Source organism: Tauraco erythrolophus, chromosome 9 (genome assembly GCF_009769465.1).
Source record: "Tauraco erythrolophus isolate bTauEry1 chromosome 9, bTauEry1.pri, whole genome shotgun sequence".
In the NCBI taxonomy this organism is placed as follows: Eukaryota; Metazoa; Chordata; class Aves; order Musophagiformes; family Musophagidae; genus Tauraco; species Tauraco erythrolophus.
Genome location: NC_141473.1, coordinates 15816607 through 15844519, shown reverse-complemented (window position 1 = coordinate 15844519; position 27913 = coordinate 15816607). Strand labels below are relative to the sequence as shown.

The window sequence follows — 27913 nt, the reverse complement described above, 5'->3', positions numbered from 1 at the left end:
GGCCGGCGGGGCCGGGCCGGCGGCTCCCGGGAGGAGGCGGGGAAGGACGGGAGGGAGGGGGCGGCCGTGCCCAGCCCCGGCGGCGGCGGCGGGGAACGGGGCGGCTGCGCGCTCCTGCCTGCCGTACCGAGCCGAGCTCCCCGGCACCGCCGGCCCCTTCCTGCTGCCGCGGCGAGTGCCGCGGGCGGCGGGGCGGGGGGAGGCGGCGGGCGCGGGCCCCCCCTGCCCGGCGGCGGAGCCCGTGCGCCCCGTCGCGGTTCCCCCCGCCGCTCGGCGGGGCGGGAAGATGCGGAGCAAGGGCAGGAAGGAGAGCCTGTCCGACTCGCGCGACCTGGACGGCTCCTACGACCAGCTCACGGGTGAGTGCCGCCCGCCGGGGAAGGTGCAGCAGCCGCTCGGGACCACGGCGCGGGGGCGGCCCCGGCACCCCGACCCGGCTCCCGGTACCCCGGCCCGCCCGCTTCCAGACCCGGCTGAGCCCCGGCCCCCTGCCCGCCCCGCTTCGCCGCACGCCTTGCCCGGGGAGGGGGGGCGGCCGCGACCCCGGCGCTGGAGCAGGGGGGCAATCCCGGGCTCCGGGAGGGAGGATGCTCCGGGGGGATGGATTAGGGTTGGTCACAGTCAGGCGGGTTGCTCTGGGGCAGGTTTGCAGGGAAAAGGCCCGCGTCGGGGGGGTGGGATGCTTGAATTGCTTTTGGCTGTCCCCAAGCTCGCCCTTCCTCAGCGCTGCTCCCAAGCTCCTTGGGACACCAGGGTTTGGCACTGGGCTTTCTCTGCCATGCCTCGGACCCCCTGCTGCACCCTGGGGTGGCACGGCAGCACCCTGGCAGCAGATTCTCCCAGGAACGGAGAGGCTCACCCTGCTCAGCAAACCCCAGCAGAACCACAGAGCTTGGTGTCTTCTCCACTCATCACCTAGTGTCCCTTAGGGCATCACTAGAGGTGCTCTGCCTCTGGGATGCCATGGCCATAGGACAGGGAGTCCAAATATGACCCATCTGTGACCCTATTGCATCCCCCTCCATCCTTTGCCCCAGCAGGGAATTGTCTGGATCCCTCATCCCACTACAACAACCACCCATCCATCGCACCTCATCCCCCACTGTTCGGTAGTGAAGCAGCTGGGCTGGAGCTGGCAACACCCCTCCTTCCTTACGTGCTGTCCATGGATCAGGCCAAATCTCGTCCCCTTTCAGGGCCTCCATCGCAGCAGCCATGAAATGGGGCAGCAGTTCCCACCTGCCTCCTGGGACCCACGATGGAGCCGAACCTGTCCATAGCCAATGGGGCTGGGTGCCCTCATGCCACAAGCACTGGGGTACGTGCACAGGCAGCTTCCCCGAGTCCCAGTGATGCTTTTCCTCCCACAGTCTGGAGTGGATTTCAGGCTTTGCTCTGGAGTTTCGAGGAAGTGGTGGTAGCACGCAGGACCCCCTGCTCTGCTGTCCTGAGCAGCCCCATGCGTGGGAAACGCTGCTTGCTGCCTGCCCAAACGTGCTGCAGGGAAGATATTTTTGAGCTATGTAGGAACTTGGAACCCACACACAACTTTTGGTTTCTCCGGTAACTTTAAATTGTCCATATGGATTTAAATCAAACTGAAGTTAAAAATAAATTCTAGTCTCTCCGAGGCTGAGACCTTTTATGCCTGGGCTTACCTCTGAGCCAGCCATGCAGCAGGAGCCCGGGCGGAGGGGAGCCATGCTGCTGTGACAGCCCTGCCCGTGGGGACGGGGCTGCTGGGAAGCCTCTGGGGAATAAGGCTGGAAATACCTGTCCCATTTCCCAATGCGGGAAACAGAGGCCCTGGGAGGACACGTCACTCATTTGCCGTCATTGTCAGGTCGCTGTCCTGCCAGGGCAGAGCCGATGGTAGTGCCAGGTGCCTGGAGAGGGAGCTGGTCCCGGCGGCACCGATCTCGCCTGCATTGACTGAATGCGCCGAAGCCATCCCTCGCTGTGGAGGGAAAGTTGTTTTTCTCCCAGAAAGAGTGTAGAAGTGATGGAGGCAGGAGGAAGGGGGATGCAGACTTATATCTGGGGAGGCTTTAATAGCTCAAGTCTCTGCCTGCTAACCTGGCCTGGCTCTCCCAGTTCCCTTGGGATGCGGTAAGATGCCAGGACTCTCGTGGGGCCATAGTGAAGCCCTGGGGTGGAGCTGGCAGTGCCAGCATGGGCTTAATGTCTCCCTGCAGATGGGAAGGTTCCTGCCCGCACCTACGGTTTGCTAGCTCAGTCCTGCTTGAGGACAAGCATGGGCAGTTTGGGGTGTTCCTGTAGCCTTAGGGTCCCCCAGCCGTCAGGGTCTATCAGGGTCTGGGGGACATCTGCCATGCAAGAGCTGTTAACCGAGACATGATTTGATGTCAGGAGATGTGACAGCCCCATGGCAGCTCCAGCAATTGCTGCTGTGCACGGAGACAGCAATTGGTCTTGCTGTCTCTCCGTCACTCCCCAAAACAAGGGGTGGGAGTGATGGGACCCCCATCTGTGCATGCTCTGAGAAGGGTTAGCTGTACCCTCTTCCAAAAAAAGGAGTGGGGCTAAAAGGAAGCAGGACCTCAGCCATGCACAGGTTAGAACCCCCCCCCACCTTCCCCAGCAGCACATTGATTTTTAAATTTAAAGAGCTGCTGAAAACAGGGGTGCAGTGACAGTCCTCACTCCCCACACCATCTCCAGCGATGCCCTGGTCCCTGGTCCAGCCGTGGGCTGCGAGGGTGTGCGGCACGTAGATGCGTGTGTGAGAGGCGAGAGTGCCCGAGTGAATGAAAGCTGCCTCCGTGTGTGTGGCTGGGAGAGCAGGCACTGGCTCCATGTGCCCTGGGAATGCGAGCCGGCTGCACTGGGGTGAGCAGGGACGAACCTGGTCCTGGTGCGGTGGCATGGGGTGAGGGCGGGCACCCACCATGCCCCGCTGCTGAGCCTGGGGCTGAGCGTGTGCCTGGGTGTTAAGGAGAGAAATGTTTAGGTTATGCCACCAGGAAATTAAACCGGTCCATTTCTGGGGTATTTAGATGACGCTAGCGAGAAATAAAAGGCATCCATAAATTACATTATTCCTCCAGCCCTCTAATGACATGAGCGATTAGTGTGCAAGCACAGCCCGGAGCCAGTGTCTCAGGACTGCTCTGGACATGTCCCTTCCTGCAGGAGAAATGGGATCCCGGTGCCGCTTTGCCCTGAGGAGCGCAGGTACCATGTCCCTCGCCCTGAATCCCATCAGTGTGAGAGGTGACGGGGGCTCGGAGGTGGCTTTCTCTCCCTCCTGCCACTCCGCAGGGATGTGCGAGCAGCAGGGCTGCCCCAGCCCCAGCTGGGGAGCAGGGATGGGTGGCCCAGGGCCCCATCTCACTCCACGGGACAAGCCTGTCCCGGCCATCCTGTGTCCTGCAAGCAGGACAGCATGTGCTGTCACGGGGTCAATACTTGGGCTGTTTGGGTTGGGTCAAACCCCCTAGCTGCATTTTGGAAGGATGAGGGGTTCATCTCCAGGGCTGTTGGATCCCCAAAAGGGATCAGGAGGCTGACTTTTCACCCGTGCCTTTTCACCCCTGCTTCTCCCTCCCATTGTCGTGTTGCGGGGTCTCAAGCAACTGCTTTGCTCCACCCCAAAGGCACCTAGAGCATTCGCAGTGGGTGAAAAATTAGTATAGAGACCATCTGCAGATCTTTGGGATCCTCCTGCCTCCCGAGGCACGGCTGATGGATGGGGACTCCCTAACTCTTTTGAGCGGCCCACCCAGTGAAATGAAAACTGTAGGTACCAGTGTCGTGGCAGCGCAGTGTCTGGCTGAGCTCTCCTCCCTTCCTGGAGGGAGAGCGTTTCAGAGGCATCTCTCCCAGTGGCAGTAAGAAAGGACACATGGGGCCGAGCTGTCCCACCAACGGGACAACAGGCTAGTGGGGTTAGTGGGAGGACAGCAGGAGCCAGGCTCTGGTCCCTGTGGCAGAGTAAAGCCAAAGAGCCATGCCCCTGCGATGCGTCTGCTGCAGGCGGGTACCAGGTGATGGGCAGATCTAGGGCTGCACCAGGGGCTTGTTCTGCTGCTGGCAATCCCAGCGGCTCTGTTGTGGCTGCTCACAGCCTGTGCTCAGCTGGTCAGGAAGAAAATCTCCACAAACTTGCCATCTGTGAGGGGGATAATTTATTTCCCAGAGTGTAGAGAGGGTGTCAGTGCTAGCCTGTCCCATATAATAGCTGGGATCTGCAGCTGGAGGATGGAGTCATGGGGCTGATGGGGTGCAGGTGAGGGCAGGAGGCAGGCGGGCAGGTAGGTGCTGACCAGGCACCCGGCTGCAGGTGTGCACGGCAGGATGTATGCTGTGCCTGCGGCTGCCTGCTGGAGTGGATCTGGGGAGGGGGACTGAGATGTGGCCTGTGCCCAAGACCATGGCAGCACCTTGCCCATGCCCAGAAAAAAGCTCTTTCTCTTGCCCTGTTGCTTCCTCCAGCAGCACAAGAACAGCCCGGGTGCCCGGCCCTGCCCACGCCAGTCTGGCAGGGCCGGCTGCCTGTATCCCTGTGGCCAGCATCACGCGTGGGTCATTCCCTCCTCCTAGAAGCAGCCCTCAGGAGGGGTGACACATCCCAGTGTCTTTCCCCTGGGGGGGTCCAGCCTGTGGGAAATGAGTGTGCTGCCTGTCCCCCTGCTCTCCCGCTAACCTGCTTCTGCACTGCTGCTGCTGCCCCACACGTCTCCCCTCCGCTTGCTGCCTCTGCTCCCACTGCCCGGTGGTGAGGCTGGGCTGGAAGCCAGGCTGACCCTCAAGCCAGGTCCCCAAGCTCCCTAGAAGGCCTCCGGTCAAGGTGGGGTATATTTGGGAAAGGGCTCCCACTCGTACGCTGGGATGGGGGGCTCCCGTGGGGTCCCCTCTATGCTAAAGCGCCCTGCCCTCCATGGATGCTGCACCTTCCCGGGGTGATGGGAACGTTGCCTGACTCTGCCTCGTCTCTGTCTGCTGTCTCCTCTCTGGCATCTGTACCCCTCTGCCTCTTCCCTCTTTGCTGTCCTGGCTTGTCTTCGATGCTGATGAATCCCCTCTCACCAGTTGTTGTGGCCTCTCCTGACCAGAGGCTGAGATCCTGGGGGTCCCTGCTGGAGGGGATGCTGCTCCGAGCCTACGCCAGGGCAGAGCCGCAGACGGGACAAGGGACACGCGAGTGATGTTGCTGGGTACCGCTGCCCATGGGCAGATTGGATTTTGCAGGTGGAGAGGCTGGAGCTGAGGTTTTGGCAGCCACTGCTGCATCCCCGCAGGCAGAGGCAGATTGGAGCCCGCGGGGAATTGGTGGCACAGGATTAATTGACAGGAAGTTCGTGGGTTTGGTTGGGGCGGTTAAACGACTGATTTCTGCAGATGCTGATGCATAATTCATGGGCTGTTGCAACTTTGGCCAAGGTGTACAGCTCCTGCTGCACGGCGCTGGCGATGCAGGGACAGGGATGGGGTTTGCTCTTTCGCCATCTCTGCATCCGGGCACGGAGATGAGTTTTTTCACGTGGTGGCCGTGTTGCAGCTGGATAAGGTGTCCACACTCGGTGGTGCTGCCACTTTCCTGTTGTGTGGTCTGCTGGGACCAGTGGCCCCAGAGCCTCAGAAACTGGGACAGGAGGAGGTTTGGAAGGGTGAGCAGAGCTGGTCCCTGGAGCAGGCTCTGGTTTCCCCTGGGCCATACCAGATCCATACATCCCAACTGGAGCTAAGCCTCATGCCCTTATCTTGCAGCTAGGGCATCAGAGGGTGACTCCAGCCCCGAAGGACAGGAGAGACCCCATTAGCGGAGCTGCTCTCCCCCTCCCTCCCTGGCTCCACTCATTAGTGGTGTTTTCATTAGGAGAAGTGGTTTGGTTTTGCTTAAGCCAAATTGCTGTGCTTGGGAGATGATAAATCCATCTGCTGGCAAATCGCTCTCCTGCCGCCGGGATGGATCCCAGCCCCGGGTTTTAATCGTGCTGCAGATGAATGAGCCTCTAGTGAAATGAATCTCCCTGCCATGCCCTGCCAGTGGGGCTGAGCCGAGCCAGCTGCCTCTCCAATGCCACGGTGAGGGTCTCTGGCTTCGAGCAGGGGTCAAAATCCTATGCTAAGGGGTAGCAGGGCCCTGGGGGTGGTTATTGCCGAGCAAATGAACTGCTAGGACTGGTGCAAGCAGTTTCCTTGAGAGTGAAGCGGGAGAGGAACCCCTTTCCACAGGGCGGAGGCTGCGGGAGGGTGCATGGGTCCTGTTCAATCCACTTCTTGTGCCAGGGTGCTCTGCCGGCAGCTGGGGCAGGGTGGGTGCCATGCCATGGGGGTGAGCGGCAGGATAGTGCATGGGACAGGGCTGGAGTCGGGGTGCAGGGGATGGGGTGGCCCTGGTCTCAGTGATACCCTACTGAGGGGCTTTGCAGAGGGGACGTGGCAGCAGGGCTGTGCTGGGCAGAGGTTTCTTATTGGGGTCCTCCCGTCCCTGGGCTGCTGTGGCTCAGGCTGGTTCTGGCTATTAAGTAAATTTGCCTTCTGCTTCAAATGAAAATGGTTGGTGCTGCTCATCATAGAGCGGCGGGAGTAATTAACTTGTTTGGAACCGGAGCCCTGCGGGAGGGGAGCTGGGGGCAAGACAGCTGCCACGTTCAACGGGAGCTGATGGGGATGAGGCACACAGGGAGTGTCACCTGTGTCTGAATTTGGGTGTCTCCGAGTGTTTTCTCTCTGGTTCAGACAGGGCAAGCCACCTATGGACACTTGTGGACAGGGATGCTGAACACGTGCATGCCCACGCTCTCGCAGCATTGCGTCTCTCTGCCTGCGGCTGATGGCTCAGGTCCGTCCAGCTCTAGGTGACTCCAGCCCCATTTTGGCAGGAGCCACCCAGCTTTTGAACCTGTCAGATTGGGATCCCTCCTGTCCAGGCAGCCGGCACCCCTCCCGACCCCAGGGGAGTGTGAGCATTGATGCTGGGGGCTCTGGCCAACCCCAGGACAGTGTGAGCATTGCTGCTGGGGGCTCCAGCATGTGGCAAGAGGGTTGGTGTCCCTTCTGTGCTGCTCCTGCTCACCCCAGCTGGGGACTTTGGGGACCTGGGGACATTGGCGTCTGCGGGCCATGCAATCAGGTGCCCCAGCTCTGAGCATCACTGCTGTGGTGCCCATCCGATTCCTGTGCCAGCTGCATCACCTGCAAGCATGAGAGGGCTGTGCCCTGTGTGAGGTGTGGGCACGATGTGCCCCTGCACACAGGTGAGATCAATCCATGTGCTGCTCCGAGAGCCCTGGGCTGCAGCTGGGACAAGCTGGTGGCTTCATCTTGGAGGGGAGAGAGATGTGGGTTCTGGCTGATCCACGGAGAGCTCTGTCAAAGACCACGCTGCAGCAGCAGTGGTGCCCGCAGACAGGGAGAGGATGCTTGGAGCCCTGAGGGCCAGTGCCAGGCTGGCAGTGGAGATGGATGGCTTCACCTGTGGCCCCTCTCCCGGGAGCAGGTCAGAAACACTGAGGGAGTGACTAGCTCTGTTCGTGGGCTGGTGGCACGAATCCACTGCCCCAGCTCTGCCGTACTGAGCCTCTGTGGGACAGAAAGTGGGACCTTGCTCCTGGCTCTGGGCACTGATCCCAGCAGCAGGGCTGGGATGCACCAGCTCCCTCACCTGCCCTCTTCCCGTCACCAAACCCATGCATTTGGACACCAAAAAAGTGCTTTTTAGAGATGGAGTGTTGGTGGTCATCTGGCCAGGATCTGAATCACAAGAAAGAGGGTTTCCAGGGTTTTCCCTTGGCCCAGCTGGGGAAGATGCATTCCTGCGGGATGGAGGGAGGCCCTGGCAAACTCATGCCATAGATCACCCTCAGGCCCATCAGCAGCTGGGGAAGAGCCATCCGGCGGCTCTCACCTCCTTACTGCGGCCCATCCAGCTGCAGCAGGGTGAAATGAGAGCCGGCCGGCTCACTAATGAGATTAGACAGGCGAGCCACTGCTCCTGGCCCGTTTGGTTAATCGCTTCTTCCTAGATTGAATTTTTAAAAATTGCATTGCTTACAGAAAGCCCCTGAATAGGTTTAAAGGCAATAATCCACCCAGCCCTCCATCACGGCAAGGGTCCCCCTGGGGCTACTTGGCAGTGGGTTGTTGAAGTCCCTGGTGTGTCTCCATGTGTCTCGGATGTCTCCAGGAGGTGGCTGGCTCAGCTGGCCAGACCTTGATGGCTCTTGATTTACTCCAGGATGGAAATATTGATTAATTTGTAACAGTGTGATTTAGTGAAGCCTCCCAGAGATGAGGGAGAAGGGAGAGAGAGGGTCAGATGCCAGGCTCTGTGCTGCAGCCTGTGTGATGGGTCCCTTTTGCCTCCTACTCCTGCCCCAAGGGCCATGGTGGGCAACTGCCCACCCCACCCATCCTGCTGTGCTCCTAGGGGCATGCTGGAATTGGGGAGGGGTCCGGTGGTAGGGCACAGCACCTCCAGCTCTAGTTGCATCTGCATGGGGTCTCAGCTCCCCATCTGACTCCGGAGTGGGGAGGGATGGCTGCCAGTGCCAGGTTTTGGGGTCGCAGCACATGTTGGCAAATGAGTGTGGGGCTCTTGTGGTGCAGCAAGGGCTGCTGTAATATGCTGTGATTATGACTGATCCTGACATCCCTTGGGAACATCTCAGCCCTCTCCTGGATGGTGAGATCTGCCCTTCAGTGCCTCTTTCTTTTCTCCCTGACTCTTGTTCCAGAAGTCAGTTCCAGCCCCTGCCCTGTGCAACTCCTGCTGACCTGAACAAATTTCCCTCGGCACCTGCCCTCCCCACTCACCTCCCCTCTGCTGTGCAAAGTGAGTCACTCCCAGGCACCGGGAATCATTCATGTCATTTCCCCCTTTGCCGCAAAGTCATTAATGCGAGTGGAATAATTTGTTGCGTAACGGAGAGGATCAGCGGGAGCGCTGCTCTGGCGGGTGACGCCTGGCCCTAGCTCCTCGCTGCCCTGGCCACGGCTGCCACGGGAGAGGGCAGCTGGGTGGGATCGCCGGCTGGGAGCATCCCAGGTCTTGCTGGGATTGCAGTCCCATGGCAGTACTGTGCAGGCAGCGATGATGTTGGCTCCCTAAGGTGTTTTCCCAAAACAGTTGAGTCCTGCCTGGACCCCAGCTGGGTGGGATGGACCCGTTTGTCATGGCCTTGGTCTCTGCTCACCCTCACACAGCTCCTCCGAAAGGAGCAGTCCCAACTGCTCCATGGTGACACGGGTAAGAAGTGTCCCTGGCATTGATCACCCTGTGTCCCTGCCACATCCCTGCCTTGTATCCACCACGTGCTGCTCCAGCTCCTCCAAGCAAACTGAGCCGTGGGGTCACAAGCACTTCCCACCAGCAGCCAAATCCCTCCTGGCTTCTTGCTTCAGAGCTGGGGACCCCGAGGCAGCCTGGTGGGGTGCAGGGCCCTGCAGCCCCGAAAGGCAGCTCTGGAACCGCTTGCAGCGAGGTCCCAGCTGTGGCTGCTGGCGACAGCAAACCTGTGCACGGGGGTGCAAACCACACATGGCCCGGGAACCTGACAGCCTCCCAAGCAGGGGGCAGGCTGGAGGGGGGACTCGCTGCCCTCACCTACCCCAGCCCAGGACTGTGAGTGCAGGGAGCCCTTGCTGGAGCAATGCTCGCTGTGGTTGTGGCAGATCAGGTCTCTTCCCCTGCACAGCAAGGGGGCAGAAGGGCAGGAAATAGTGCTTTAGTCTTTAAAAGACATCGCGGAGGCTGCCCCCCTGGCCAGGGTTAATTTTCTTCTATCCCATGCTCGGCCGGGCATTAATTTAAAGATGCTGCAACGGGAGAGGGGGAGCCTAAGAGGATTGGGCTGAGAACAGGAGGATTTAGTGAAGGGAAGGGATGGGGCTGGGGGCTGTGCAGGGGATAGATAGTGGCATCCCACGGCGCAGGATGGGCAGGAGGTGGCTGTGCATCCCTCGGGACCGTGCCACCCCGGTGTGTCCCAGCTGTGACTGTGGTGGTACCCAATGTCTCCCACCAGCCCCTGGAAGGGGACACGGAGGTGAAGCTCTCCCTGTCTGCAGGGAGAGCACAGCTGCTGGGCAGGTGGGCAGGGAGGGGGGCTGTGGGCTGCTTGCTCACAGCAGGGCCGTGTCCAAACTGCTTTCACCCCATGTCCCACTCCTGCCCCTCGCTGTGCGTGGGAAACAGGGCAGAAGTTTCAAACCCAAGGCTGGAGGAAGCTGGTGGGTGGCCATTGTGCCCAGCTCCACAGGGGGCATGCAGAGCCCCTCTGGGGTGCCACATCCCTGTGGGGAATTTGTCCCCTTGCTCCAACAGTGCAGCAAGTCCTCTGGTCCAGACCCAGCATCCTCAGGAAGGGGTTGGGATCAGGGCCACTCCAGCCCAGTGTGAGCTGGAGGGGAAGGCGTTTGGGACCACATCCATCGGGGCAAAAGAGCCTTTCCCCTCTCCGTCGCCCACAGACCTGAGGGTCCCACCTCTGCCCTGGGCCACAGCTCCGGGACAGGGACGTGATAGCAAGGGGCCACGGTGGCTCCCCAGCCCCTTGCCACCCCGCGCCTCCCTCAGCACTGTTTGTTTTCTCAGCCTGCCCTGCTGTAATTACAACCTGCTGTCACTCTCTGGATAATACGTCTTTCCTTTTATCACTGCTTAATTAAATAACTATGGGGAAGTGAGGGGCTGGTAACCCCTTGTTTGCCAGCAGGAACAACCCAGTGGCACTGGGGAGATCTCCTGGGGCTGGCAGAGGAGCTGGATGGGGAGGGCTGTGCCCTGGCTCAGGGGGCATGGTTGAATGTGGAGTACCTGTGTGCCCGCGAGAGGGATGAAGGGATGATTTTGTTGTTCATGGGTACAGCATCTCTGGCACAGACATTTCCAGGCCAACCCTGAGGAGGTGCCTTGAACGCGACCACTGTTTCCCTGTCTGTAATTCTCCCCTTGGCTCTGAGCCGTGCCTGCTGCCAGGCTGGGAGGAGTGTGCAGGCCAGCCACCTCTACCCACAATTAGTTGGTGCTAATGAGTGTCCCTGGCAGCTGCTGCTGGGTCAGTGAGCTCCAGCCGAGTTATCTGCCATGCGCTCCCTCCACGGGGCTGGACACATGAGTCCCACTCTCCACTCAGCAGAGCATCCTCGGTTGTGCTGTTGGTCCCCAGCATGGATGTGGCCCTCTCTGTTCTCTCTCCATCCCTTTCCTCATCTCACGTTTGTGCCTTCCCCAGGAGACTTGTCTCAGTTTGGGTGCTGACAGTGGTGCACGTCCAGGCGTTGGCCCCGTGTCTTGCTCCCCTGGATGCCCCTTTCTTCTCATCCCAGCCACCCTGCAAGGTGCTGAGGGACCAGGAAGGGTGTTTGTTACGGCATCCTCGGGAGCAGGATGCAGCCCTGTTTAAACAGACATGGGCAGGGGCGGTGAGAGCACTCCGGTAGCACCGCCTCTCCCACTTTGATGGATTGAGGAAAGGTCTGATCTGACGGGATTTCCATCTACCCTAGAAAAGGTGCTGCACAGAGCTGTTGCAGGGCAGCCTGGCCCAGGTGGGGATTGATAAATATCCCCAAACTGTTGCCAAGCCCCGAGGTTTGTGTTTCCCTGCAGCAAGGAACCAGGTCTCTTTGCAGATGTGATCCCCTCCCTTGCAATGCTGAGTGCCTGGGCACCGAGTCCCTGGGCACCAAGCCCCTGCCGTTGGTTGTGCAAGTGATATTGCAAGGCACGCTTGGCTTCGGTCTCATGGAGGGTGGTGGCAGCTCTTTGTGTTAGTGATGAGACATCCAAGACTGGAAAATGTCCCCCATTTGGGGACTGGCCTCCCGGAGCTGTGGGCAGCCCTGGGTGTTGGGGGAAACAATCAGTTTGGGGACGGAGAGATTTTGGGGGCACCCTGGGGCTTCGGGGCGAGATGCTGCGGGGAGAGGAGCTCCCTGCCTGCATAGGGTTGCGTGAAGGCAGGGGAGCGTGGGGTGCCTCTCCTCCTGGTGTGCTGCCTGTCCTCCCGCCTGCCGTGGATTTGCAGCTCAGGAGTCGCTTTGCACAGATCGAGATCAAAGTCTGGGGGCATCTCTCATCTCGGCTTACCTGGGTCTTGCCTGTCTCCCAGCCCGGAGCGTGGCGGGGGGGATTTGGAGGTAATCCATGCAGACGGGATGCTGCCGGCTAATTATAGCAGAGCCTCTCGCTTTGTGGGAACCACGGCAAATCGTCCCTTGAGCCCAGGCAGCAATGGTACAAATCTGCTGCTAATTAGACTTGAAAGTCCTCCCGTGAGCTCAGGCGCAGGATGGATATTTGATTATTAACATATTTATTTCTGAGCCTCTCAGCAGGTCTTGCACTGGGAGGCTGTACTCTCCCCCCGAGTAATTGCCAGGTGCATTTATTCCCATCATGAGTGCTTGGGGGCTCCAGAGGAGGGGGGGCTGTTCAGCCCTGTGTGCTCATTTTTGGGGGTATCTCACCAAGGCCTGTGGAAAAGACATCTTGCTGATGCCAGGAAAGCCGTGGGTGGGACTATGGTCCCCAGGCTCTGCTCTGAGCCTCCCACCAGCCCCTCTGATGGGTGGGATGCTCCTGACCCTCATGCTCAGGTGGGAACCCAGGGAGGTCTTTTTCCCACCTGCTCCTGGGCCTGTTGGCTCCAGGCACTGGGTAGGCAGCGGGTGGAGGGGTGAGGATGACCCAGCTGCGCAGAGCTGGTGCTGAGGCACTGCAGCCCAACACAAAGCCGCCTGCCACAGCACCCCCAGGGAGAGCATCCCTCCCTCCGGCGGAGGCAGAAAAACTGCGATGGAAACACTGCCTCTGAATCAACCGAAAATAGCTTTCCTGTCCCCAAAATGTCAGTTTAAAAAGGCAGTCTCCAGGGGCCCCCTCGGGCTGGCAGTGGGCTGAGCGGGTGCCCTGGAGATGCTGGGTGGGTGTCCCTGCTGCCCTATGGGGCAGGGGGCCAGAGGGTTGAGCCTTCGCATGGGGTACGAGTGGGGAGAGGGTCAGTGCTGGTGTGGGGGGCCATCAGCCTGGCTTTTGGGCTGCGCAATGTCTTGGATTGAGGCTGGAGAAAGGTGCAGGTGGGCTGTGGGCTGTCGGAGGGGCAGTGCTGACCTTCTGCATCTCCCCTGCCCTAAGCCTCCCAGGTCCCACCAGGCAGGTTGTCACCCATCCAGGTGTTTCAGGCCAGTGCCAGGGGCTGTTGGTGTGGAGACAGGTGAGGAGCTGTGAGTCAGGAGCTCAGCCCCGTCTGCAGCGTCACTTTGCTCTCCCTCCCTGTCTTGCTGCTGCGTCTCCTCGCACGGGCAGGGTTTGAGCCGGAGAGCAGGGGCCAGGCACCTTATCGCAGCGCTGGACTTATTAATAGCAGCAAATACTCTCGGTGCCTTCAAGCCAAGTCTGTTTTAGGGGAGATTCCTGCCATTTGAAGTATGTTTCCCCTCCTCAGGATCCCTCGAGCACCTTATCTCCCTCTGCCAGCTGTGCGGCTGGCACGTGCCGGAGCCCCTGGATAAGCCGTGGTGCTAATGGCTTTTCCCGTGCCACTCAGCCTGGCAGCGCCTGGCTGGGTGATGGCGGGTGCCCTGCTGCCTGGCCCACAGGCACCCCAACGCTGCCTGCACACGGGGAAGCCAAGGTTGCATCCCAGCCCACCCCCACTGCATTTCCTCCCGTCACCGAGCAGAGCGGAGCTGTCGGCGGCCAAGCGAGCACTGATTGCGAGGAAATTAGCCTAGTGCCATCTCCCATTTATCGGAGCCCAACCTGTGCCTGATTGCACGGGGCTCGTTAATTTGTTGCCGTCACTGTGGCTTGGTGTGGGCAGTGAGCGCGGCGAGGCTGGAGGGGAGCCCGGGGGCAGGCAGCAGCCTGCCAGGATGCCAAGGGCTGTGTCCTCCCTGGAGCAGATTTGGGAGCAGTGCTGGCATCACTTGTGGCTTGGCTGAGATTTTTGGAGTGGGAGCTGGGACAGGCCTGGGGACACGGGGTGATGTGCTGGGGATGAAAACCCCTGCTACTATTCATGGGGTGCCAGGGCATGGAGCAGAGAGGGGATCTGACAGGCAAAAAGATTCCAGCTGAGGGTGAGGAGATGCTGTGGCTGTGTTGTGCCCCAGCATGAGCCGTGCACCCCCAGACAGCGATGTCCCCACTTGTCAGGGCTGTGCTCTTTGGAGGTCCCCAGGGCCGTGCTATCCCACTGCCCAATATAGCCTGGGTGCCGCCAGTGTTGCTGTGCTTTGCAGACTCAACAAGCTCAGAAACAGCCCCAGATGCTCCAGGCGGGCTGTGGTGTCCTTGCTTACCACTGTGATCTCGATGTGTTAGTCCTATAACCAGGTTTGGGCTCAGCTCCTGGCTCTTTTCCCTTCCCTGTGCTTCAGTTTCCCTGCAGATGTTGGTGCTGGTCTTGAGGTGCACCCCAGGAGCCTGAGTGGGGGACAATGGAGCCCGTCCCCCCTGCCTGATCCCCTCCTCCCGGCTGCTGCTACCCTGTTGGGGGGGTGATGAATTATTCACGCCCCGGTGGGTGGGAGTGTCTGCGACTGCCTGTGTGATGCCAATGGGGCTGAACACAGAGAGCTTTTCTGTGTAAATCCCTGAAATATTTAGCAGAACTAACTTAAAAAATGCAGCTTGGGAGGAGCTGGTGCCTCGGCATAACCTGGAGGGTTGTGGGCCATCGTGGGGGGCGGTGGGGCTGATGGATGCACTGAGGTGGTCCCTGGAGGGCTCTGGCCCCAGTCTTTGACTCAAATTCACCACCCACGTTGCTGGTGGAACTTGTGTCTGTCTGTCCATCCGATTGCCCATCTGTTGGGTCTTTCTGCTTGTCTCTGCCATGAGACTGTGGGGTGTCCCTATCCTATCCCTGCATCGCAGGGGTGCTTTGGAGCTAAATGCCAGCTGGCGCATGTCCCGCTCTCCAGCCCAGTGCCATTGAAGCCAGGCTACTGCCCTGTCACCTGCTGCATGCCAGCTGACAGTTGGCTGGTGCTGGAGGAGCGGCGCACAGCGCTGGGCCGGGCTCATTCCCTGGCAGCGCCTTCCTGAGCAGACGGATCACGCCACATGCATTTTTTAACAAGATCCATTGGCTGGGAATGAGCCGAGCTGTCGCCGCAGGTTTGTGATCAAAGCCAGACGTGCCCTGGCAGCCCAGGGGGAGGGTGGCACTGCACGCCACTCCTCTCCATCACACAGCCCATTTACGGGGTGGTTATACTGGCAGAGCAAGTTGGGGATCCGGCAGCGTCGCAGGTTTCAAGTGTGTTTCCCCGGCATCCCTGGAGGTACTGGGATGGCCAGTGCCCTCCTGCCTGGCGTGGTGCAGTGATTGCTGACCTGAGCATCTAAGGACAGGGGCAGCCACAATGCAGAGCTGGTGCTGCTGTTGGGCTTCTTGCATGGCCCTACACCCCAAATTGCAACTTTTGCTGGGAGTCAGAGCGAGCTGGGTTCGCTGGCAACCAGGGTGAGGTAGGAACGGGTTTGTGCTTATCCTGGGATGTGTTTTGGGCCAAGTCCACAGGGAGCAAGAGGAGGTAAGGGATGCAGGGAGCTGTAGCTGGCTCTGGATGGGGAGATACATGGAGATAGCTGGATGGGCCATGGCGGGGCTGCCCCAGTGAGGCAGCCTGGGCTGCTGGCAGTTCTTCCTTGGCCTTTGTGAGCTCACGCTTTCATGGATGCTGTCTGTGCATCTTGGCAATTCAGGAGCATTGTGCTGTATGTCACAGGGCCAAGCCCCGGGCTGCGTGGCCGAAGGCAGGATGGGCTCATGGGGAGAGCACACCGCTCCTCCCAGGCTGTCTGCCCCACTCTAAGCCTTCCTCCCACCTCCTTGCTCCATTTGCTTCCGGCCCTGCTGCTTCCCCAGCCCGGGAGGCAGGCAGGGTGGGCTGGTGGGTGCCCGCCCTGGGCTCACGCAGCAGGCTCTGGGGTATTTCTCTCTGCAAGCCCCAGCAGAGCCCGCGGGGCTGCGCTTTGCTGTGACAGCACATCCCATGTCAGAGCCGCTGCAAATCCTGCCTGCTAATAGCTATGCAAATTACCTCATTAGCTGCCTTATTTATTTTCTCTGGCATCACGTTTCAACGCTTCCCCGAGTCCTGGAGGCTGCGGGTCCCCAGGGCTGGAAGGAGGCCGGGGCGGCACAGGACACATGCAGGACTGATCCTCTGCGGACGGCAGCGGTGTGGGGCTCCCACGGAGCCGCCTGCCCCGACGTGATGTATCTGGTACCAGGGGCTCGCATGGCCACCGCAGTCCCTGCTGCTGCGATGTCCTTCTCCTGGTCCCTCGGCAAGCCCTGGCTCTGGGGTGAGTTTTGTTGAGCCCTCCCTCCAGCCAGGAGCCACCCTGTCCCCTGCAAGCAGCCATGGGTCTGGCATTACTGGGACATGTGTGGCCTCTGTCTCCCAAAAAAGGTGACTCCTCGATTTAGGGACAAAGAGAGCAGGGCATCTGCCCAGTCCGGATGGACCTGAGTGGTGGCTTGAGGTTTGGCACAGGGCTGCAGGTTGCCCTGCATCTTCCCGCCCTGATCACCCTTCCTCCTTGATGGAGATGTTGGCAGATGCTGTCACAGGGGTCTGCCCTTTACCAGCCTCAGGATGACCCCAGAGACCCCCCAGATGCCCTGGCTGGAGTGGCCCTGGGCTGGAGCCCTGCTCTGGTCCTGTCCCTGGGGCGTGTGGCCCAGGCTGAAACACTTTGAAGCCCAGGTACCATCCAGGGCTGGCACAGGCAGGAACGGCCCCTGAGCACCAGCCCAGCGTGGTGCCCCTTGGGAATGTCCATGTCCCAGGGCATCCCTGCATGTGCTGGGTGTGCCCACAAGCATGTGACTGCCTGCAAGGATGGCTGTCTCCTGATTGCATTTTCTAGGGGTGTTCACGTGCCCACGACACCCACGACAGTGGGACAAGCTTTGCACGGGCACCAGGGGACCGACATACAAGTGCTGATTCTGAAGACCTTGATCCAGCCACCCCGTGGGCCCGTCTGTGCCGTGCTGAGCTGCTTGCCAGTGGTGTGTCTGCTCCTCCCCTTCTGTTTATTTTTTATTTCCCCCCTTCTCTTCACGGCTGTGCTGATGAATATTTCATAGCCAGGAACCAGTGTGAATTCCCCCGGCTGCTCCCTGCCCCCAGCGCTGCTGCAGCAGGTATCAGCCCAGATGTCTGTGGCTTAGGAAGGATGTGTCTGCCAAGGAGGCACCTCAGGAGGAGAGGATATGGGCAAGGAAAAAAGCCATGGCTCTGGTGTGGGCAGCTGTGTCGTGTCCCCCTCCCTGGCAGTGCTGTCACTGTCCCTTCAGCTTGCAAGCAAGTGGAGCATGGTGGCCACGTGTCCGTGCACCAATGGCCTTCACAGTTCCCGTGCATCCTTGCCCACGTGTGCACGGCCTTGCCCAGGTGGCCGTGCTTGCCCGCGTGCTCCGACACAGCTGCACGTGTACCCTCCTGTCCCCCGTGTGCCACCAGCCGCTGCAGCTGTCTGAATGAAGCGTGTCCCCAGCTCACCTCCCCATGCCCCGCCGCTGCTGCTGTACGGAGGCTCCTCTTAGCGTCAGGCAGCAGCCACGGCACCGTGGCATGCACAGACTGTGGGTCAGGCTGTGGCACTACACGGGCTGTGGCACTACAGGGGCCGTGGCATCACTCTGGCATTGCATGGGCTGCCCTGCACGTCCAAGCTGGAGGTGTCCTGGCACAGCCCCAAAACCTGCAGGCAGGCAGCAGGGATTGGGGTCAGGGAGTGAGGGACAATTTTGCTTTCCAGTCTCCCTGAATTTGCCATTTATACCCTACACAGGGAGTTGGGCCAGTCCCAGTCCCCAGTGCAGGCTCGGCACCAGGAGGTGTAGGGCAGCTGCTTCCCCTGCCGGAGCCAGAGCACCTTGGGGGAGCAGGGCTGGAGACGGAGCCTGGAGCCATAGTCTCCCTTGTTCCCATTCCTGGGGCTCTAGCGATGCTGTGTCCCCTTTCAGGAGCCCAGCAGATGCTCTGAGGATACAGGCTGGCTCACCATGTCCATTTGGGAGATGATGTCCTTTGCCCCGTGAGGCACTGTGGGGACAGGAGCTCCCCTGGGGTTGGGGCAGGGGCTGGGGGATCACTGGCCTCCTTGTGGGAGGGGAGCAGGTTTGGGAGAAGCACAGGTGGGATGGGAGGCTAGCGGGGTGCACCCTGCAGTGACACCCATGGTGGTTGCAACCCAGGTGACAGATTGTCAGCAAGAAAGCGTGTGTAAGAGTGGGCTCACCAGCCCTGCTCTGTGGCTTGCTTTTGGTTTCTGCTGGATTCCTGTTTGTCTTGCTGGGGGAGAGGTGGGTCCATGATCGTGGCTTTGTTGCCCTTCTGCAAGGCCAAGACATGCGGTCGCTGGTCCCAGCCTGAGGATCGTGTTTTGGGAGGGAGCCCTGCGATGCGAGCGAGGCGGCACAAGTCTCTGTGCAATGTGTTGTCATTGCAAAATACCCGCTGCAGGTTGCTGGGTGCAGGGGGAGAGGACGGTCCCCTGGATCACCCCACATGGTCCTCACGAGCTTCTGTCTCAGTGTCAGTGCATGAGGACATCTCTGGAGAGCCAAGGGCTGACCTGGAGGGGTGATGCTCCTTTGGAAATCACTGTCCAGTTCTGGACTGGTTGTAGCACCTGGGGGTGCTGGTGGGCAACCGAGTGTGTAGGTGGGGTGGTGACATCAGTGCTGGGCTCTTCCCTCCTGTTGTGACCCTGCAGGCTAGAGTGGGGTGGTCTACACCTGCTGATGGGGGAGTGTATGAGCACCCTTGTCCTGCGTGGCGAGCACGACCAGGGTGCACAGGCACTTGCATCTGTTACCTGCCCGGGACATGCTGGGATGGAGCAGCCTTCCCAGCCAGGACTCCCAAGGAGCTGGACGGTGGCTTAGGGATGGATCTGCAAACTTTGCTGTCACGTCCTGTGGGCTCTGGCACCCTCCTGTGGCTGTTTTGCCACCTCTCCTGTATCCCTCCGACTTAATGCGGCCAACTTGGGCTGAGCTGTGCTGGCTGGTCACTGAGGTGATGCTGTGCAGCCGAGGCTCCCTCCCAGCGTGGGGGGAGATGAGCTCAGGATTTGCAGGATTTAGCCTTGTATCACACAATTCATGGGATCTGATCGTTGCAAGAAACTGTCATGGCATGTTTGTGTTTTCTGTTTGAGCCAGGAGCAGGGCTCCTGGATACTGTAGATCAGGACAAGGGTCCTAAACCCCTGACCTGTCCCCAAGAGGTGGCAGGAGGGGACTGGGCATTGCTGGCAGCCCAAATTTCTGAGCTTTTGGCTGGAGGAAGGTGGTCTGCAGGGGCTAGGTTCAGGCGGGGTGTTACATTCACAGACTGCCTGCGCCTGTGCCTCTGCATTCGCTGAGCTGCCTGCTCTGTCTCAGTTGGCCTGGGCTGTCCCGTCCCTCTGCGGCGTCCATGTCCCTTGCAGCCCTTCCCTGGCCCAGGGCTTTGCGTATGCGTTCTTGCAGGGTTGCAAGCACCTGCTGTGCTGTGTGTTGCACCTTGCTGTAAGGTCCCCCCAAACCCAGCTCAGCCCTGCAGTGGCAAGTGCGGCATCCCCTGGTGCCTGTCCCCCACCCCAGGGCACTGTCCACCATGGTGTGGGGGCTCTCTGTGAGGCGCTGCCCCCCTTTGCAGGGGCATAGTTGGCATAACAGATAAGGAGGGCTTGGTTTGGAGGGGATGGCCCTTCTTTTGAGGAGCAGGGGGTAAGGTTACCCCATACCAACTTCTGAGGGGGCTCCTGCTCCCTGCCTTGGGGCTCTTTGTTGAGGCATTGGTGGGGACTGGGCACTTTGACTGATCCTGGCTGGATCACACCTGCACCCCCTTTCCCATCCCCGAGGGAGCAGAAGCTATAATTGCCATCAGATCTCTTTTTGTTCACTTCCTCTCCCATTAATAAGTGATGAAGCTTCTGAGATAATAGAGCCTGGATGGATGCAGAGCTGAGATCCTGTTGGTGCGGGGTGTGGATGTGATGTGGAGAAGGAACTGCAGCTGGGAAAATGGGACTTGGGGAAGGGATGTGGTCGTCAGTCTGCACAGAGCATCTCGGGTTGGCTGTGGGAGCAGGGAAATCCCACTGCTGCCACGCGCCAGACTCTCTTCTGGCTCTGACATACCGTGCAAGCTAGCAACTTGCTGCCAGACTGAGCTTTGGAACGAGCAGCTCTCAGCCTGGGCAAACTGGGAGTATGACTCCTCTTCCTCCCATCCTTGCACCAATCCTCCTCTCCTACCCTGCCTGGAGCCAGCGTGAGCAGATGCCTGGAGATGCAGGACACTTGCAGTGCCAGAGGGCTGATACTCGAGGATGCAGGATGCTTGCAGTGCTGGGTGGTTGATGCCCGGGGAAGCAGGACACTCACAGCACCGGCTGGCCGGAGCAGATGATTGATGCCCAGGGATGCAAGATGCTCATGGTGCTCGATAGTGGGAGTGGAGGACTGATGCCCAAGGATGCTGGATGCTTTCGGTGCCGGCTCCCCTCCGGAAGGAGCATCCTTTCCTGCTCTTGGAGAGAGGCGGCCCTGGGATGCAGCAGTGCCTCATTGGTCAGCGGGACCTGTGGAGTCTGCGGGTTGCCATACCAACCTGCCTCTGGTTCCCGGCCAGCCGGGGCGTGAAGTGCCGGGTCGAGCTGGTGGCAAGGGGCGGACCAGGAGCCGGGGCAACCCGGGACTCTGCCAGCCAGGGAGGCGTCCATCTGCCTCTCCCGGCGAGCTGGCTGGCACCGCTGGGCTCTCCGGCCGCGAGCATCCCTTTGCCCGTACTCCCCACCTCGCCCTGCAACTTTGCTGCACGGAGGGGGCCGGCGGGCAGGCACGGCACGGGGCGGGGAAGGAGAGGCTCGCCCGGGCACCCCGCTCCCTCGCCGAACTTGTGGTCAGCTTTTGTGAGCCCTGGGAGGGGCGTCGCCGCCGGCCCCCCGGCCCCTCTGGATCGCAGCCCGCCGGCACAGGAGCATCCCAGCACAAAACTTGCCGGCTGGCTCTGCCTGCAGCCTGCGAGCCGGGCCCGGCGGCTGTCGGGCTGCGGGGGGCTGCCCGCGCCCCCTCCGCCGGGCTGGACCTGCCGCCGATGCCCGCAGGCCCGCTCCGGGCAAGGAAGGCTCTGTTCTCCCCCGGCATCGCCCGCTGCTCGGAGGAGCTGGGGGGCTGTTTTTGCGAGGGCGCGACTGGGTCCCTCCCCAGCGCTGTGAGCTGGAGCCATGAGCCACTGCCAGCAGCGCTGTAAGAGGCAGCTGGGCCGGGTGATCCGCTTCTTCTACCAGTTTGTCACCGGGACCCTCTCCCAAGGTAGGTGCCGCCCTGGTGGGGGGGGCATGGGGCTCTGTTTTTGCGGGAGTGGGTCTCTGTCTGGTCAGCTCTGTGGGGTTGTTTGGGGAGGGGGGGAAATGCTGTTTATGTGCTGAGCAGCGCTGAACGATTCAGCCCCAGGTGGAAGGGTTGCACTGGGGTCCGTGTGGGGCAAAGCCGAAGGTGCTCATGGGAGGCAACGAGAGCCCCTGAAGGTCCCCGTGGACATGGGGTGATGGGAATGTTTTTTTTTGGGGGGGAGGGAACTGGTGCAGAGCAGAGTGTGAAAAAATTGCTGTGGAAACAAATCACAGCTGGTCTGACTCTTCCCTGCCATGCCAGGCATCCGTCTCCTCCGAGGCCAGGGCTGCGCCCTCCATCTATCTGGCCAGAGAAGCCCTGGGTGTGCATGTGGGCTGGGGCAGGGACACACCCTGGTGCTTGCATCCACTCATGCTCGTATTCTGAGGTGTTGCCTGGTCCTGGGGACAGAGCTGTGTGCTGTGTGCACCTGGTTTGCTGTCACAGCCGTGGCGGGACCCGCATCCCCCTGCCAGCTCTTGCGCAGCCCAGCCAGCTGGCTAGGACCCCCTCTCCTGGGTATGAGCCCAGAGCCACCTCCCAATCCCAATGGGCATGTCTCAGGGAGGCCGTCATGTGCCTGTGTGCTGGGACCCTGGGTGCCTGGCTCCTGCCCCCATCCCTGTGCCTGAGGCAGGTTGCCCTCCCCATGGCCTGGCCCTGCCGGGGACACCCGGGCTGCCACCCTGGGCTACAACGGTGCTGGGGAGGGACGCGCCATGCCGGGAGCACAGGGAAGGCCTTGTTGGGCCAACGTGGCAGCGTCACGCCTTGGAGTGGGGCTGGGACTTGCGCTGCCTTCGCTGGGACCCAGACCGCCCGGAAAAGCCCTCCCAGGCTCTATCACCTCCTCACCGGGGTAAGCCTCTGGGTCTCCCCAGCCCATGCCCATCCCTGGGGCCAGAGCATGGCAGGGACACACTTGGGGATGCTCTTGGTGCAGTGCTGGGGGCTGGAACATGGAGCAATATCTGCCCTGCAAGCCATGCCCAGCTACTGTGCCACCTCCCTACCCATGGGGACCTGAGCCCTGCAATGGAGCATCGCCTGGTCCCAGGAAACCCTCCCAGTGGACATCTCCCATTGCTTCCCAGCCCCGTGGGCCTTTCAGGGCTCCACACCAGCCCACAATGTGGCAATAGGGAAAGAGGTGCCAGGGTAAGCGTGGGCCTGGCTGAGTGTCCTGCCAGGCTCCAGAGGCTGGGTGTGCCTGCAGGCTGCGCTGGGTCCGTCCCTGCTAGTTGGCTCCATCGGGCACCAGCCAGCTAGCCTGGAGGAGAGGGGGCAGAGGATGAGTCAGCTGAGTCTGACCCTGGGCACAAGGGGCAGAGCTACAGGTGTGATGGGGCAGAGTGCGAAGGGGACCTCAGGGTGCTTCCATCCTCACCACTTGCAAGAATGTCTGTCCTTCCCCCAGTGTCTTGGGCTTTTCAGCTGGGCATTATGGGGCTGAGTCCATAGCGGGTGTCCTCCTGGGACTGGGTGTCTGGGCTGGCCGTGTGTGGTGCCCAGCAGCCCTAAGGGCTTGGCCCCATCCTGTCCCCACAGCCCTGCTGGGGTGTGCAGGGTGGCCGTGCTGCATGGAGCTGGGATGGATGCAGTGGACAGGGTTGGCAGTGGGGTGCCGGCTACTGCTGCTCACCCTCTTCTCAGTGTCTTCCCGAGCAGTGGAATAAGCCGAAGTGGGGTGAAACCCAGATCCGGGCAGGTCTGTGCCCCTCTAAGGCGCAGAGCTTAGGGCTGGGAGTGGGATGTGGGGCTTGCGCGGCCTTCTCCCCTCTGCAGCATCCCCTCCTCCCTAGCACCTCTCCGATCCATGTGGCACATGGGGAGATGCTCTCCCAGATGCTCTCCCCACCTCCAGCCTCTATCCTTTTCCATTGTCCCCTTTTGGGGTGTAGTGAGCCTCTCTGCCCTCCCTGCAGAGGCAAAGGAGGTCCCACAGAGCTCGCTGCAGGGGTGCCCAGCAGACGGGCCCTGGGATGGGGTGCCCTCCTGGCTGCCCTGGGGAGCTCGCCAAGGACGGATCACCAATGGGGGGAAAGAGAAATGACTCAATCAATTAACCAGATTAAAACTGTGACTTCACCTCCCAAAAATAGCATTTCGCCAATATTTTAATGTGCTTATTAATAATCTACTCGCGCTCTGATTAGCAGCGAGGTAATAAGGGATCAGCTGTAACCTAAATTTAACTCTCCCTAATGGATGATGGCCCCAAGAACCAAAAAAAATGAGAGGTTCCTATCCATCAGGCTGGCCCCCGCAGTGGGTCGGCAGCGCCCAGCTGTGCCCAGGGACTGTCACCTCTTCTATGCCCCAGCTGGTCCCGTGGCACATTTTGGGGAGGTAGTGCCCCAGCACCCTGTGGCACAGTAGGGTTAACTACAGGAGTGGCTGTGGTCAGGGTCCATGGTCCCCTCCCAAAAAGACAGGTCCCTTGGTGATGGGTTACTGTCCTGCTCCCTCTCTGTCTGCTCCTGTCCTACAGCAGGGGACAGTCCCCTGTGCCCAGATGCTATGCTGGGAGAATGGAGGCAGGGACCAGCCACCTGGCTACCCGACGGCTCTGGATTTGCCCACCGCATGCCCATGGCATGCTGTGTGCTCAGAGCTGCTTTCTGGGCAAGAAACCCTGCTCCTGGGCACTTCTATTTATACACAGCAAGTGGCTGGCAGGGTGGTTAATTTTAGCTGGGTGGCAGGGCTGCGCTGCCAGGAGAGCCGGGGCAGGGGTGGCTGGGCAGGGGAATGCTTCGTGGCTGTTGTCACAGCCCAAAGCGGGACGGGCAGCGTGGACTCGGTGCCAACCTGGGCTGCCTGTCCTGGCACAGCAGTGCCTGGAGCAGTGTTGCAGGGCCTGCCACCTTCCTCGGCACTGAGCCATGGGCACATGCTGGGGCCGCTTTGCCAACCTGTCTCATGTCCCCTGGGGATGCTCAAAGCAGCTTTGTCTTGGGGGAGAGAGAAGGGGAGGGGGGACTGGACCCAGACTCCTGGGTTCTATGCCCCGAAAGGGGCACAGCTGGGGTGATGTTGTGCTCCTCATCCCACACGTGGGTCGCCATGTCCCCTGGCTGTAGCTGCAGGGGTGGTGATGGGACGTCTTGTATGCAAAGAGGTTGTCGGGGTGAAAGACTTGGGTCTGGCATCTTCCTCAGCTCCATGTCCCGTGAGGCAGACAATGGAGCCAGGCACGGTCCAGGCACCAGAGTTGTCTCAGGCATGGGTGCAGCTACTCCCACAGGTTTTGGGGTCTGCCAGTGAATGTGCCCAAATTCACAGTGGCACTGTCTGAGTGCCCCTGGTGTTGCAGAGTAGGAACAGGGCTGTTGGCTCTGGCTCCAAGCTGAGGAAAAGGGAGGCTGATCCCGGGCTTCCCTGTGGAGGTGCCTTGCTGGGGCGCAGGGAATAAGATGCCAGTGCCTCTCTACCAGACCCAGCTCTTCAGGCCAGCAGGGCTGCGGGGACGCCTTCCTTTGAGCCCTGGTGTCTGGAGCAAGCATGGGTGCAGGCTTTCCGATGGACATCCTGACATTGCCAATCCTGGGCCGCAGCATCGTTCCCTGGGGAGCCCAGTTTCCAGGACTCCCAGCTCCTGCTGCGGGATGGCAGTGAGGGGCTGAGCCCTGATGGTCCTGGGGTCACCAGTGAACTTGGCACAGCCGTCCGGCTGTGGTGATGCCTTGCTGGCCCCGTAGTGTGAACATCCAGCCACATGTGCAGTGAGTCCTGTCTACGCTCTGCCCCCTGCTTCCTTCTCCTGGCTGATGGTGCCACTCTCCCCCTGGGCCAGGAGGGTTATTTTTAACTGTTTGCCATGTGCTGCCTGAGCACAATTAAGGTAATTGGTTTGGGAGCCTGGCTCTCACACGCTGCTCCCAATTACCTGCCTGCCTGCCCGCTCAGCCCCCCGCCTCCCCGCCCGTGGTGGCCGGCTCCTCCGGCGGGGGGACAGCCGGGACAGGGCTGCCCCAGATAGCGTGGCGGGGCTGGGTGTGGGGCTCAAACGGGCGCAGGGGATGGAGCCATGGAGAGGACATCCCTGCACAACGACAGCTTGCTCTATGCCTCCCTGATTGCCATCCTCCTCCTCATCTCCTATTGGTTCACCACCCGCTGCTTCAAAATTATCAGCGGCATCGAAGGTACGGGGTTGGGGACACGGGGAGACAAGGTGATGCTGGCCCATTCTGTCCTCTTCCACAAGCCAGGCAGTGAGGCGAGCTGGGCTTTTGGTGTGGGAGAGGGGGACTGGGAGCTCCTCTCTCTGCCTCTCTGGGGCACCTCGGTCATCTCCTCAGTCACTTTGTTCTTCCTGGTCCTGGTCCTGCTCTGCTATGTGAGAGAGCAGCTGGTGGCAGCCACGGTGCCCAGGGCTCCTCCAGGGGCATCCCGTTCAGTCATGCTGCCAGCGTCCAGGTACCACTGCCCCTTGTTGTGGGATGGGGACTAAGATGGGCTCCCAGGTGCCTCCCACTTTATGGGGGTGCCCAGTGCCGATGCTGGGGCTTCAACTTGTGTTTTGGGGCTCTTGGTCCCTTTGGGCATGACCTACATCTTTGCTTCTCAGCTGGTGTGTTGGGGACCTCTGGGATGGGGCGAGGGTCCCGGTTTCCCCGGTGAAGGGTTTCTGCATGCCTCACTGCAGTGGGACATGTGTGCTGGGGTCTTTGCAGGGTGAGACCCCCAAGGCACGGAGCAGGGCAGGAGGGGTGGGACCAGCGCCATGTGTCTGGGGACGTGCAGGGCCTCTCCTGCCTGGGACGTGCGTTTCTCCATCCGTCTGTGTGACCTCTCCCTGCACAGCTCAGCCAGGGCCTTGTGGCATAGCCAAATGCTGGATGGCTAGGAGCCACCCCTGGGAGAGGATGGGTTCTAAGCCCTGTCCCACTCCTGATGGGGTGCGTATGTTTTGGATGGCCTTTCAAGCATCCCTTGCAGGTGACTGCGGGTCTGTCTCCATGGCTGAAGTCCCACGTGTGGTCCCATATGTCTCTTCCATCCTGGGGGCAGCTCCAGGTGGAGGAGCATCCCTGGAGACTTGGGTAAGCTGAGGGGATGGTCCCCTGACACCCCCAGCCTGTCTGGAGCTGCCTTCAGTGGAAGGGGACATGCTCTGAGCAAGAAACCCTGCTGAGTTTGGGGGTGCTGGGAGCTGGGCTCTAGCACGGTGTGTGGCACTGGGACGTGGGACAGGTGCCGGGTGCCTGCGCCGGTCCTGGTGGGATCCTGCATCGTGCTGATGGCGAACAGCGGAGGGCTTTTATTAATGGCTCCAGTGCGGAAATGAGTAATCCTGACACAGCGGCTGGCGGGTGATTTATCGCTGCTCTGCCCGAGAGGCCAGCTGGCACGGGACGGGCAAGAGGGTAGGCAGGGAAGCTGTCACTCGGTGGCTGACCCGCCGCTGCCCGCTTCAGCCCCGGCATCCTGTGATGCCAGTGGAGACTCGTGAGGGGTCGAGGACAATCCACACACATGGGCTCAGCACGTTCGCTTCGCAGAAGAGCTGCCCCAAACCCTCTTTGCTGGGACAAGTCCTGGCTTGGGCTGGAAGGGCTCCTCTACTGCTGTTTCTGGCCAAAATCCGGTTTTATGAATAGCCCCATGGCATTCAGGACAGGCATCGGCCCTGGGAGCAGCTGGAGGCTTGAGAGGATCAGTTGCAACTGAGGCTTAGCAAGGAAAAGTGGCTTTAAAACGCAGCTGGCATCAGTGGGAAACTTCCTCCAAGAGTGCAACAGGCCTGCGCTGCCTCAACTCCGAAGGGACCATCTCGAGGCGGGGGAAAAAGCTGGGAGCCAGGCGGGTGAAATCCAGGCTCGGTGCCTGGAAACTCGCCTCTTTCCAAGAAAAGGAAATGTTAGGTCTGAAAACTTCCAGCTTGAGGGATGTTTCCCCAGGGAGGACTTTCATCTCTCTCCCCAAGCCGCCTCTGATGCATTGCTGGCACCTTCTACTGGCATCAGAGCCTTGGGAATGTGCCCCTGGCAGGCAGGAGACACTGAGCCTGTGGCATGCAGCTGCTAGATAGCCCGGCCATGCTGTGACCTGGGACTGAGCCACTGGCCTCCTCCATCCCCTGCTGGGGGACAAACGTGCAGCCTCCTGGGCTGGGAATGGGAGCTTGGGTGGTGATCTGGGGCCTGGGGGGTTGGAGCAGGGCAGCCCTGCTAGGAGCTCTTGCCAGCGTCAGCCAGCACTTCCACCATCCCCTTCCCCCCGCAGGAGTCCCAGGGTGATGTTTCTTCCCCTGGTGATGTATTTCTCCTGCAGCACAAAGACAACAGGGATGAAAAGGGGCTTTCTGCCCCAGTCCTGTATGCAGGGCCCTTTGTTGGGGCAGAAGAGCCTCAGAGCTGGGCAGGAGGTCTGCCCCATAGCCTGGGCATGGCCACCAGACCTGTACCTGGGGCAGCGAGCCTTGCTCTTGGTGGGGACAAAGCAGGGTGAGGGGCAGCGGTGGCATGGGGACGGCTGCCTGCCTGTCACACTGCTGCTGGTGTTGGGACTGGTCTTGC

The 27913-nt window shown here is 60.6% G+C and overlaps 1 protein-coding gene across 5 annotated transcripts in view; it reads left to right on the top strand.

Annotated features, from left to right (window-relative positions):
- Nucleotides 1-286: 286 nt before the first annotated feature.
- KCNIP2 (potassium voltage-gated channel interacting protein 2) overlaps nt 287-27913 on the top strand; it is a 44289-nt gene continuing 16662 nt past the window's right edge. For 3 of the 5 annotated variants that reach the window (XM_086617029.1, XM_086617027.1, XM_086617025.1), the window contains exon 1: nt 287-359. In XM_086617029.1, the coding sequence (XP_086473155.1) occupies nt 287-359 (73 nt within the window). Of the gene's footprint in view, nt 360-21205; nt 21309-25419; nt 25538-27913 lie in introns of those variants that run through there. The other 2 variants (XM_086617024.1, XM_086617026.1) reach the window with 2 other exon arrangements.